A 12,755-nucleotide genomic window follows, 5' to 3' on the forward strand; every position below is an offset into this window, starting at 1 on the left:
GTGGTGTGAGTGTGGAGTGTGTGCACGTGTGTGGTGTGAATATCATGGTGTGGGTCGTATACGCACACGTGTTGTGTGTGCATGTGCAGTGTGGGTGGACACATGTGGCGTGCGTGTGCAGGTGTGCTCACATTGGCATCAGCTGGGAAGCGATAATGCCTTAATCTGCCCACACTCAGGGATGCCCCTGCCCGCGTGTCACCGGAGCCAGCACGGGGCAGACACGTGGCAAACCCTGGAGAGAGGAGGAGGTGCACCCCGAGAATCGCCCTTCCCCTCCCGCTTCCCCTTCCCCTTTCCTCTGGTACACCTGGGGGGGAGGGGGTAGAGCTGTGCTGGAAACAGGGGCCCACGGGGAGGGGTCTCCAACCAGACAGAAACCCTGACAGCCACCGGGGCATCGTGGGGACATAGCACTCCCAGAGGGAGGGAACGCAACGCAAATACCTCCTGACGGCACCGGGGGCTGAGCTGTGTCTGCTGCTCTGCTCAAGCTCAGGACACGCTAACTCACAGAGTTGTCCCCGTGCCTCGTGGAGTAGACACACACACCCAAGCAGACACAGACACACGTATGCACGGACACACGCATGCACTCACACAGATGCACATGCAAACACATGCACACACACATGCATTCACACACACAGACACACAGGCATACACACATGCACACAGAAACATGTACGTGCAGACACACACGTGCACTTATACACACATGCACACACAGACACACATGCACCAACATACAGACACACATGTACATACCAACACACACCTGTACACACACAGGCACACGCGGGCACACATGCATGCACATGTAGGCACATGCACACGCACATGCAAACAGACACATGCATGCACACAGAAACATGTACATACCGACACACGCATGCACTTGTACACACCTGCACACACAGACACACATGCACTAACATACAGGCACACGTGTACACACCAAGACATGCATATACTCACACACATGCACATGCAGACACACACATGCACAGGCACATGTATGCACAGACTTACATGCATGCACTTATACACGGACACGTGTACACACCAACACACGCAAGCACTCACACACATGCTCATGCAGGCACACACATAACTCACAGATGCAGAGAGATGCATGGTTGCACACAGACGCATATACACACAGACACACGCATGAACTCATACACACGCATACACAAACGAACTCACCCATACACAAGCAGACACGTGTACACGTGCATGTACTTATACACACCTGCACACAGATGCACACGTGCATGCATTAACATACACATGTGAACACACCAACACACACATGCACCCACACACATGCACATGCAGGCACACATATACACACACGTGCCCTTTTCCCAACACCCTCCAATGAAGTCGTGCCGCACGTCAGTACTTCTCGTGTCCCTACAACAGAGGCCACGGTCTGCCCGCGTGGCCGCCAGCCGTGATGCAGCCCAACCCCCAGGGTGCCACAGGCCAGTGCTGCCGTCACAGGAGGGCCAGCGCACTCTGGAGCTGAGCGTCCCCCTGCCTGGCTCATTAGGGCTACGAGTCTTACCGAGCTCGTGGGATGCGGGGACAGCGCCGTCCCCACAAAGAACAACTGTCACCAATCACTTTCCCCGCTCCCGCCCCCTGGGAAGGGGGCCCTCTCATAAATTAAAGAGCTGGCGCTAGTCTCCAGACTGTTTTCATTATTGGCTTAATTTGTCTTCCCTGATACAGATATAAATATTTTATGTCCCGTCGCCTAGAGATTTGGTTATGACAATCGCTCCTGCTCCCTGCGCACCCACAGAAACACCTGAGCGGGGGAATCCGCCCCCCACCTAGCATGCCAGACCGCTGGCCACCTCTGCAGGACGAGGGTCTGGGTGAGGGACAGAGCCGTCAGGGGGCAGCTGTGAGAAGGTGACACAACACGGGGACCCTTACTCAACAACTCAGAACCGCCCCAGGGAGGTGGGCACTGAGCAGGGGGTCCCCATCTCTGAGCCTGTGCCCTGAGGGATATCACGGACTTGATGCCTTAGGCACCAGCCTCAGAGGTGAACCTGACAAGGAAATTTAAAAGTGAGTAATTAAAACCCAAGAGAAAGCCCCACGTGGCCTGTGCCACCCCTGAGGAGCCCTAACAATCCCATCCAATACCCTGCAAGTGCGGGCTCTAATTCTCGCTCAGGAGTTAAAAGCGTCCTGACCTGTCAGGGCAGTGCCTTGGCGCTGGGAAGTCTCAAGGACACATGACGAGAGCCTACGGGCATTCATAAAAGACTTCCGGGAAGGCGCTGGAAATACGACTGTGTAAATAACTCTATAGCTTTTCTGTATAGTAGCAATAATCCGTGAGGGGAAAATCCCGACACCTTCCATTCCAGCAGCAGAAGGTATACGTTTTTACACGACTGAGAGACTTATTTGTAAGAAAGCTGTAAAACTTTACCGAGGCACAGGAGGAAAAGGAGAGATATGCGTGTGTGTACAGGAACCATGTCCTACAGCGGTGCCCAGCCTGGTCCCCAGACCCTGTGAATGTGTCACCTTACACGGCAAAAGCGAATGATGGTGACCTGGGGGCACGGGCCTGGGCTGTCTGTGGCTGACGTCATGACCAGGGTCCTCAGGACACGGACGCAGGAGGGCCAGAGAGCAGGAGGGAGCTGGGCCCTGCCGGCTTGGCGGGGAGCGAGGGGCCACGACCCGGGGTGGGGGGGCGTGGAAGGTAAGGGACCCGCTCCCTGGGGCCCCAGGAGGAACCAGCCCTGCCCACCGCTCAGGTCAGCCTCCTGAACCCTAAGTAACTTCAAACCCCTACATTTGTAGTAATTTATTACAGCAGCGACAGGGAAAAATATACGTTTTAAAGGAAAAGAAGGAAAAAAAAAAACACGTATAACTGAGTTTGTTCCAAAGTTACGTATAAGTTTAGCCTATTTCAGTCAAAATCCAAGCTAGTTTTCATGGAATATGACAGCGTAACTATACATCGTCCTGAATAAACGGGACGGTTACGAAGACTGACCCGTGAGAAGGGCCAGAAGGTGCTGGCACCCGTGTCACCAGCTGTGTGCACAGCGTGGCCGCCGCAGGACCTGGTGGCCGCCCCACCAAGACAAGCTTATCTGAGTGTCACGGTCGCATGCATCACATGCTATTTGGCACAAGACAGATGCCATTTTTCCCGTGAAATCAGTGAAAATGTGAAAAAACAAAACTGTGCATTTGCTGGTGCACCGAGTCCTGAGGAAGTAGGGTCTGCGGCGCCTGGGACGGGGGCACTGCCGGCTTCCTCGGGGGGCCTCTGGCCGGTGAGCAGGGGTCAGGAGGCTGGGCTCCAGGACAGGGTGAGCAGCCCCGGAAGGCCCCGGAAGGCCCCACAACCTTGGGGCGGCCGAACTGGGGTCTGACGTGAGTGGGGCAGCGAGAGGGAGCGAGAAGGTCATGGTGACACTGGCAGCCTTGTCTGCAGGTCTGGGGAGACAGAACCCAGTGCAGGGGCAGCCCAGGGCAAGCAGCGGCCCCCAGGGGACACGTGTGGGAGGTGGGCTGTGTGGCAGGTGGGTCTGGGAACTCTGTGCACCTGCCCAGAGGGGCTGCGGGGCGGGGGGGGGGGGGGTGTGCAGGGAGCGTGGGGCCAGACGAGGCCGGACCGGCCTGTCACAGCGTCACCCTCACCCTCGGGGGGGCACAGGCCTGCCCGCCGCCTGCACCCACAGGACGTTTGAGCCTTTTCTGGGAGAAGATGGTGACCCTGCTCTTCAGCCTCAAGGGTTTAAGCAGAAGTAAAAGCAGCCTAATTACTTTTTAAAAATTCCGTTGATGCTTTTGTATTCAAATGTTACCCAGAGAGAGTGAGCTGGATCACTGCTATGCAAATGAGGCTGTGCCCCGGAAGGGAGGGCGCCGTCCTGGGCACCGACACCCTCCTCCCTGCTCACCCGCCTCCGCAGTTTCCAGTGGACACTTGAGAGCAGTGGAGGCCCCGGGGCTGGTTCGGTGGCACCGTCCCCGCGGGGGTTCACGGCTTGCACGACACCGCGGTCCCCGGAGCCCGTCGGCTGTGCAGGCCCCGCTCTGAGGGCTCAGCGGCCGGTGTCCCGTCACCCCCAGGCCACCGAGTCACGAACACCCGAGTCTCGGCCGCAGGTCGACCACCGCCCGCACCCGAGTGGCGGCCAGGCCAGAGCCTGGGATCTTGGCCACTATTCCACACACAAAGGACCCAACAGGGCCCCGCCCACGTGAGCCTCCTGCTGGACAGCCCGTGGCACACACACACCCCCACCTTGCTGCACCTGACAGGTGAGGGGACGGCCATTCCACAAGTACCCCGTGCAGCCTCTCAGCTGTCAGGGGTGTGGGACATCTGGCGGGACGCGTGGTGGCCTGCGGCGCTACGGGCTGGGGGTGGCGCTCCGCTGGCAGGTGGCCTCCCATCTCCGCAGTCGGGCCGGGTGCGCGGAAGCCTTTGTCTTTGTCGAGTAAGGAGCAGACACCTGGGCAACCGTACAGGCAGGGACGACACCAGAAGACATCTTGACTCACATGTGAGGTGCAGGTGCCGAGGCAGAGGGAAGACACAGGAGCCGAGTGGCCCTGGGGGACGGGGGAAGTGGGGTGTGGCCACAGGAGCCAGGAGCAAACACCCTTGGGGCAAACAAACAGAGGCAACGAAAGCTGTCTCGTTCACTCTAAAAGCAGGACAGGCTCCAACCAAAATGGGCGGGGGCAGGGCCAGTCTCCCTACCCCAGGCCCGGTTGGCACAACCCCAGGTCGAGGCTGGGACGAGGGGGCCTGGGCTTCCTTGTCCAGCACACAGCGCATGTGTCCTGCCTTCGTGCTGTGAACGCTTAGCACGCCCCAACCAAGTACGAGGTTAGCTGTGGGCCTGTCATAAACGTTGTCACAAACGGCCCTTACCGGGCGAGGCACTTCCCTACCACTCATACGTCGTGGGATGGTTTCATCATTAAAGGGTGTCGGATTTTGTCAAAAGATTTTTCTCTTCAACTGAGAGGATCGTGTGGTTTTCTCCTTTACTCCATTACTACTAGATGCACTGCAGGGACTGATTCTCCGATGTTAGCCAAGCCTTGTGCCTCTGAGACAAATCTCACTTGGTCATGGTGAACAGTCCTTTCTTCTCTCTCTACTCCATTTGCTGCTGTTTTGCAGATGAGTTTCGTGTTTACGTTCGTGGTAGGCATCAGTCTGTAGTTTTCCCGTAAGGCTCTGGCTTGGCCGCGGAGGTAAGACTGACATCAGAGTCGGGCTAAGCTCCCTCTTCGACAGCTTTGGAAGAGTTTGTGAAGGATTTGTGTTAATGCTTCTCTAAGCATTTTTGTAGACTTCACCAGCGAATCCAGCTCCCATTTGGGGACGTATGTTCACTGCCCTCTTGCTGTCTTCACTTGTCATAGGTCTATTTTCACTTTCATTGTCTTTTTGAGTCAGTTTTGGTCTAGCTCTTCCCAGGAATTTGTCCATTTCCTCTAAGTTGTGTAACTAATGGCCACACAACCGCTCAAAATATTCCCTTTTAATCCTTTTTATTTCTGTAAGGTCGGTAGCATCGCCCCCTCTTTCGTTCCTGATGTTAGTAATCTCAGTCTTCAGTCTCTGTTTTGTCAGCTTTGTTGGTGTTCACAAAGAACTGGTTTAGGGTTTTGTCTATTTTCCTCTACCATTTTTTCTATTCTACGTCGTATTTACTTCCACTCTTCTCAGAATTCTCTCTTCCCTTCTGCTTGCTCTACATTTAGTTTGCTCTCTTTATTCTACTCTCTGAAGGTGGAAGCTGAGGTTATTAACTGGAAATCTTTTCTAACGTTTGTGTTCATGGCCACAGACTTCCCTCTGAGCACTACATAAGTCGCACCCAGTAGGTTTATGTACATTAATGTTTTCACTTCCACGCATCTCAAAGTATTTCCTAATCTCCTTGCAGTGTCTTCTTTGGCCCAGTGGCTACTTAAGACTGCGTTGTGGAATGTGCGTGTACTTGTGGTTTCCCAAATTTCCTTCCCCTGCTGATTTCTAGTTCTGTCCCAATATCATCAGAGAAGAGACTCTGTATCATTGGATTCTTCAGCACATGCTGACTTACCCTGGCCCAAACATATGGGCCACCCAGGACAACGTCCCATGTGTCCTGCTGCCAGCTGGAGCATCCTGAGGTGGCCTCTTGGGTCCAGCTCACAGATGGCATTGTTTGCCCCTTCTCTTTCCTTCTGTACCTTCTGTCTAGTTTTCTGTCCACTACTGAAAGTGTGGCACTCGAGCCCCCACCTGTTGTTTGTTGATTGTCTCTCTCCCTTCGTTTCTAAGTTCAGGATGAGCTCGTCTCAAGATCCTTAACTACGTCCACAGATAAGGCCTTATTCCAAATAAGGTCACATTCACAGATTCCCGGGTACCCGGTGGGCGTACCTCTGGGGCGGGCAGTATGCCACCCATTCCGCAGGGACAATGAGCTAACCGCGCAAAAAGCCAGGATCTCGCCTGTCGTGCAGCTCTGGGAGACGACAGGAGCCCCTCGAGGCTCTCCTGACCGCATGTCTCGGCTCCACCCACCAGAGCCCTGGCAACAGGAGGCCCACAAGGGACGCTTCCTTCTGTGTTTGTGTGCCGGTACACGCTCTCACCTGAGCTGTTGCACAGGTACAAGGCCGGGCCGGGGGACATACCTGCGGCCTCAGGGCCGCCACCTTCAACACCGGAGCGATGACAGTCCCCCCTATTGGGCAACACTGACCCCCGCCCTTGCCCACCAGGTGAGGACCAGCTTTTCCAGTGGGCCAGGGAACCCGCTGGGCCCTGGCAGGCACTTCTGTGAGCACTGGGGGATCACTTCCAGGGAACTTTGGGGAAGAAAGCTTCTTTGGAAGTTTCCCCTTTCCTGGTCTCACCCTCCAAAGGCTTAGCCATCAGCACTAAGGGTGGAGGAGTCCCAGAGATCGGGGGCTTGCCCCAGAGCCCCTGCCCCCATCACGGTGCAGCTGTATCTCCCTGAGAGCACGATGGGGGTGCGGCCGCCCAGCTCACGCCGGCAATACCGGGCCGGAACCACCAGACCCTCCCGCCACGCGGCCGCCTGCCCTCCCCGTGCTGCCGCTGGCAGACATGACAGCCAGCCATGGGAAATGGCCAGATTTGACTTCCTCTCTCACCTCGGTTTCCATTCCAGTTTCCATGGAAACCGCCATCTGAATGTGGGCCAGGAAGGGGGAGCGAGAAGCTTTAAAATGATGATAGTTGAAAAACTTTCATGGGCCTGTGTTTCCTGCTACTGGGGGTTTCCATGGAAACTCAAACCAAAGATGGAGCCGGATGGAGAAGGCGCTGGGTGTCTTCCACCACGGTGACTGGCGGCTCCCGGGGGCAACCGTCCGCCCCTCCCAAGGGTGCGGGAGCACGCTCCCAGATCCCGACGGGCCACGTTCCTCCAGGGGGTGGGGACACCACGAGGGAGCAAGGGAAAGGGGGCGGCCGCCTGCCATCCTGAAACAGGACCCGAGACACCATTCTCCTCCACCCAGGACCATGGCCCGCGCCCCGATCTACACACACCCCTGAGGGGCAAGCAAGGCGGGGGGGCAGCGGGCCTGGGAGCCCCCCCTCCCCTGATCTGCCTCTCACATGCAGCACGTACACACCCTCTCACACACAGCGCATACGTGCACACACGTGTGCACACACACCTCAGCATCCATGTGCTTGCACACTTGCTCACTGCTGGGCTTGGCGTCGACCTCCTAACGGTCGTCTGTGCCCGCACCCCTCCCCTTTGCAGTCACCGAGGGGCCGCAGGCTGGAGGCTGAGGGCCGGGGCAGGGGCAAGCCCGCCAGGCTGCGGAGGACACCGTGGCAGCAGCGCCCGACCTGTGCGTCTCACCCTGACAGGGACTCTCACTGCCCCCGAGCCCTTGTCCAGAACCATCCCCTGGGGGCCGCGGACTCGGTATCTGGGCAGCCGCAGAACACGGCCCACGACTGCAGCTCCCGGGGACACCGTGGCCTCCGCAGCCTCGGTTCCTCTGGTCGGTGGCCAGCGTGCCGGCCCTGGGGCGAGACCCGAGGAGGCAGAAGGGCCCGGCGGCCCTGCCCTGGCCTGAGGGGAAGGGCTCTGAGCTCTGTCCCCCAGCAGCCTGCTGAGCCCTCCTTCCTCTTCCGTTAAACAGGACTCAGGGTGCCCGCTGACTCGTCTCCCCCTTTACCGAGGTCCCCATCCTGGAAGCTCCTTCCCTTCAAAGCCCTGGGGCCCTTTGCTGCTCTCAGTGCCCCCGCCCCCGCCCGACGACGGTCCCTCGCGGGGGACGGGCTGCATTCAAGAGGCCGTGGACACACCTCAGCGGCTCACGCGGGTGCGCCTCGCCGGGTCTCAGACAACCCACAGACCCCGCGTGAGGAGACGCAGAGGGGGGTGGACCGAGGCCAGGCCCCCCGCCCGGCCACCGCGCGGGACACACACTGGCCTCCACGGCCCCTGCCCCGAGAGTTTCGCGTAAGGAGACGGCCGGAACCCGCCAGACACGCGTTGGGCCCGCACAAAGGCCAGTGAGAGCCGAGTTCGAGGGGCCACAGCCGGGGCCACGACGCCTCCCCGCACCATTCCAGCTCCCCAGAGTCAGAAAGGAGACCACGGCTCCCAGACGCGAGGCATCAACGTGAGCCTAGGAGGAGCCCAAAAGACACACAGACGTCAGCCGGCCTGCGTGGCGGCGCCCCCGGCTCTGACCGCTCGCGTCCCGTGGACTTATCACCCACACCTCGCCTGCTGCCCACACGGCTGGAGCAGGTGCCGGGCGCAGGGTGTTCACCCAGGGTGCCAGGCAGACGGCAGAGGCGGGGTGCCCGCGCCCACGATCGCAGATTGAGGGGCGGGTGTGACCGCGTCCGGCGAGCGCTCGGTGGTCACTCTGCGGCCAGCGGTCGACGAAGCTTGGGGTTCCGAGGAGGCTTGAGGGACGGACGCCTCCACAGGCCCACGTCAGAGGAGGCGCCCTGGGAGAAGTTACAGCCACGGCGAGACCCGACCCACAAAAACGCTCATCCCAGACGGCCGTGGTGTTGGCCCCGGACCACCGCCTGGGCAGGGGCCTGGAGGCGGACACAGCGGCGAGGGCACAGCAAGTGCGGACGCGGCAGGCAGGTGCCCCTCAGTGTCACGAGGACAGAGGGAGAGCCTTCGGCCGGGGTGGGGACACTGCGGGATATGTGCTCTCAGGTCACTGTGGCTGCGGTGCAAAGGGTCCCGGAGGACGTGTGGTCGTGCGGCTGGGCCTCAAGGCACTTTTCTCCCCCTGCACCGGGTCTCGAACCCCGGGTACCCCCCTCAGCCATCGTGTGCCCCCGCCCAGAGCCACAGGGGACAGCTTGGAAGTTAAGGCCCCTTTACCGCACAGAGGTGAGGAGGGAAGGACAGAAGGGGGAGCAGCCCGGAGAGGGCACCGTGTGTGGGGGTGTCCCTGCAGCCCCACCTGTCCGACCCCAGAGCTCACGCTCTTAACCTCTGAACTTGGGCCCGGTGACACGGGGAGAGCGAAGCAAAGGAAGATACCAAACAACCGTCACTGATTTGGAAACTCTGCCAAGAGCTGGCCCTGCCCCGCACGGCCCGGCCTGGAGCTGTCCTCCGGGAAGAGGCAGGCGCCTCCTACCCCTCGCTCCGGGGCTCCCCCAGCTCAGCGGGAAGGAGGGCAGCAAACATCTGTGTGTGGGGGCGGGGGGGTCCACCATGGGGTGAGGAGGGAGGGACCGTGGGCCGGCATTCCACAAAAAGTAGGTCCCTGTGTCCCCCCGGCCCCCTGAGGTGGTCTGGGTGGACGTCTTACAGCTAAGGAAACAGACGGTGTCCTCAGCGTGCCCTGCACTCTGAGTGGGACGCAGCCCCGTCCTACGTCCACCTCCCTTTTGCGGGCGAGCCGCTGCTTCTGAGCGTGGGCCTTGCTCACCAGTCCCTGGCACCACCCAAACAGGTGAACAGACCCCCGCAGAAGGCTGCCCTGGCCGAAGGAGCTCATCAGAAGAGGGGGTGTGTTTTAGAGCTGGAGAACAGGGCTAAAGAAAATCGCTTCTCACCAAACACAGTTGAAACGTTCTCACGGCCAGGCTGCTAACGAGGTTGAGTCCCTCAGGGATCCAAACTGCAGACTCGTTGGTGCCTATCATTTCCGAGAAGCACGGCTCGGCACGCGTCTTCCTTCTGACTATGCAGGTGGCCCACAGGGCGGCCCCTTGGAAGCAAAGCACTGATGTCAGAGAGGAGGCCAGCGGAGCAGGAGCCCCGGGAGCGCTGGGGGACCCAGGGGCCGGGAACAGGGGCCCTGGAGCTGTGGTCCATCCGGAGGCCCGGCCCCCCTGGGGTGCGTAAAGCCGGGGAAGCCAACGGGGCAGCAGCTTGGGGCTCGTCCAGGCTGAGTCTGGGAGAAGGTAGGGACTGAGCCAGCCGCGATATAGCACGAGCTGGCCGCTAGAGCCTTCCCCGCGCCTCCCCGATTTCCAGCGCTGCCCAGTAAGCTCTGGGTTCACCCGGCCGCCCACCCTGTCCGTCGGGGCAGAGCTGTGATTAGCGCACTCACAGCGCCATGGGACAGAAAGTGCCCCAGAGTAGGGAGTGTCCTGAGGGCAGGTGTGGGGGCAGATTTCCTCTTTCAGGGACCTAGATATTAATGAAACCTCTCAGGAGACGGTCACACGGACAGACTCCAGAGGACGTGTGGGGCAGGGCTGAGCGCACCTGCCCCCGAAGCCTGGCCCCCGCAGGTGCAGCCACCGCCCTCCCCCAGCACTTCCCGGGGCCCGACCCACCCCCAGCGTGCATGACGCACAAACACAGTGCATGACGCAGCAGTCAGAGCACTTAGTGAGGAGTAACTCAGCCCCACGCACACGCGGGGGACGAGTCTAACCTGAACGTCACTCACAGTGCGTCAGCGCCATCCACGTGCTATGACTGCCCTGTGCCTGACCGTCCTGGCCAGGGCCTGGGGATGGCCGTGGGCAGGCCCGGAGCACTTGGGAGTGTCCACTGACCCTCTCCAGGCCGTGCAGGTGATAAGCAGGTGGTCAGTGGAGGTCACACCCAGACAGCTGGGCCCCAGAGCAGGTACATGCTCACACAGACACACACATAGTCACACACACGACTCAGACACTGTCCCCCCGCTGGCTCCTGGCCCAGGGCAGCCACCCGGTGGGCAGAGTCCCCGCAGCAGGCACGGCTTCCATCAGACGCTTGGCCCCCTCCTCAGAAACCAGGGTACGGGCACCCACATGGCTCCCTGGGGTGGCAGACTTGGAGCAAGGCCCCCGGGAAGGGGCCTCCGCAGGGCCAGGCCACTTGACAGCCGGAACCAGCCGCAGCAGTGTGCCCCGCTGGGACTCAGGGGTGCTGACGAGCCGAGCGGGCCCAGGCCTCGGGGTGTGTGCGTCCCGGGGATGGGGTCCAAGCAGGCCGGGGGGCTGTGAGCCGCTCGCCAGCACTGCGCCGGGTCTAAGGGCCAAGGACTCGGCCGGGAGGCCAGCAACGCTTCTGTGTCCCCATCAGCAGTTCCTGCCCACCGGCCTCGGGGTGGCCGGGACCTCTCACCGGCCCGCCCGGCACTCCAGGACAGGCAGGACAGCCCCGTGATGGTCTCGGCGGGCCCCGACGGCGACCCCAAGCCGTCGCTGGGCCTCGGCCCCGGGAGAGGGAGGGGAGCAGGTGGAGACCCCCGGAGGCCGGTTTGGGGGACGGGGCGGGGCGGGGCCCCCGGCTCTGGGAGGACGGGAGGAGGACGCCCCAAAAGTTGGCACCGCCTCCTCGGAACTCACCGCGCGTGACCAGCAGGCCTGCCCCGGCCGGAAGCCAGCGTCCCGGAAGCCGCCGTCCCGGAAGCGACGTGCCAGCCGCTCTCCCTGCGCCGTCGGGGGGCCGAGCCCCACAGCCCCTGAACCCCTGTCCCTCAGATCAGATTCCCTTCCACCCAGCACGCGGGGCCAGGGGCCCGGGAGGAAAGACGCGGCCGTTGGCGCCCCCCAGGGGCAGCAGAGGTGAACCGCTGTGCGCCGTGACCGTCAGGCCCCAGGGTTCGAGGGGGGGAACGGTTCGGCGGGGAAGCCCGGCTCAGCCGCGAGGGAGCAGGACTCGGGCCTCTGCTCGGTCAGGCCATCTCGCTGCTCTTCCTCCTGGACAGTGACAGCAGCTCACGAGCCTGCGGGTGGGGGAGGCATCTGTCCCTGCAGAGGGCGGAGGAGCCGGCGCGGCGGCCCCTGCCACCACCCTGACGGCTGAGCGTCCGCCGCTGAGGGCCGGCCCCTCGTCCCGTGGGACCCAGGCCGCCAGAACCAGCCCGTGCGCCCCAGCCTTGCCAGCAAGACCGTCGGTTCCAGAGCGCTGGCCTGTCCGCAGCCCAGGTCACCCACGTTCACTGAGGACGCCAGGATGGCTGGGTTCCGGGGGGGGGGGGGGGGGCCTTGGTATTATAACCACGCTCCATGATGGCACAAGCTTGGTCCTTTATCTCCAGAGCCCTCTCTGTCTGTGTGTCTGTCTGTCTCTGAGCCTGTCGCCAGGAAGCCTGGGCCACACTGGCTCTGACCCCGGTGACTGCAGGAACAACACCCGGCAGGCCCCCGCTGAGGCGCCAGCGCGAGGCGGATGGGTGACAAGGCGCAGCGGGAATGTTCAGGTCCCCGCCTACTAGTTTGGAGGCCTCCCTCATTCCTACCCCAAGCCCCGCGAGCCGCCCTTCAAGTA

At 61.1% G+C, this 12,755-nt stretch overlaps 1 protein-coding gene across 2 annotated transcripts in view; it reads right to left on the reverse strand.

Annotated features, from left to right (window-relative positions):
* Positions 1-3,753: 3,753 nt before the first annotated feature.
* Positions 3,754-12,755, reverse strand: part of LOC122202411 — a 46,471-nt gene continuing 37,469 nt past the window's right edge. Inside the window, exons 3-4 of one of the 2 annotated variants that reach the window (XM_042908764.1) lie at positions 10,097-10,251; positions 3,754-4,511 (exon numbers count right to left, since the gene is read on the reverse strand). In XM_042908764.1, the coding sequence (XP_042764698.1) occupies positions 4,410-4,511; positions 10,097-10,251 (257 nt within the window). In that variant the 3' untranslated portion in view covers positions 3,754-4,409. Of the gene's footprint in view, positions 4,512-10,019; positions 10,252-11,830; positions 12,044-12,755 lie in introns of those variants that run through there. The other variant, XR_006194648.1, reaches the window with a different exon arrangement.

The sequence above is a fragment of the Panthera leo genome, chromosome D2, assembly GCF_018350215.1.
Source record: "Panthera leo isolate Ple1 chromosome D2, P.leo_Ple1_pat1.1, whole genome shotgun sequence".
Classification (NCBI taxonomy): domain Eukaryota; kingdom Metazoa; phylum Chordata; class Mammalia; order Carnivora; family Felidae; genus Panthera; species Panthera leo.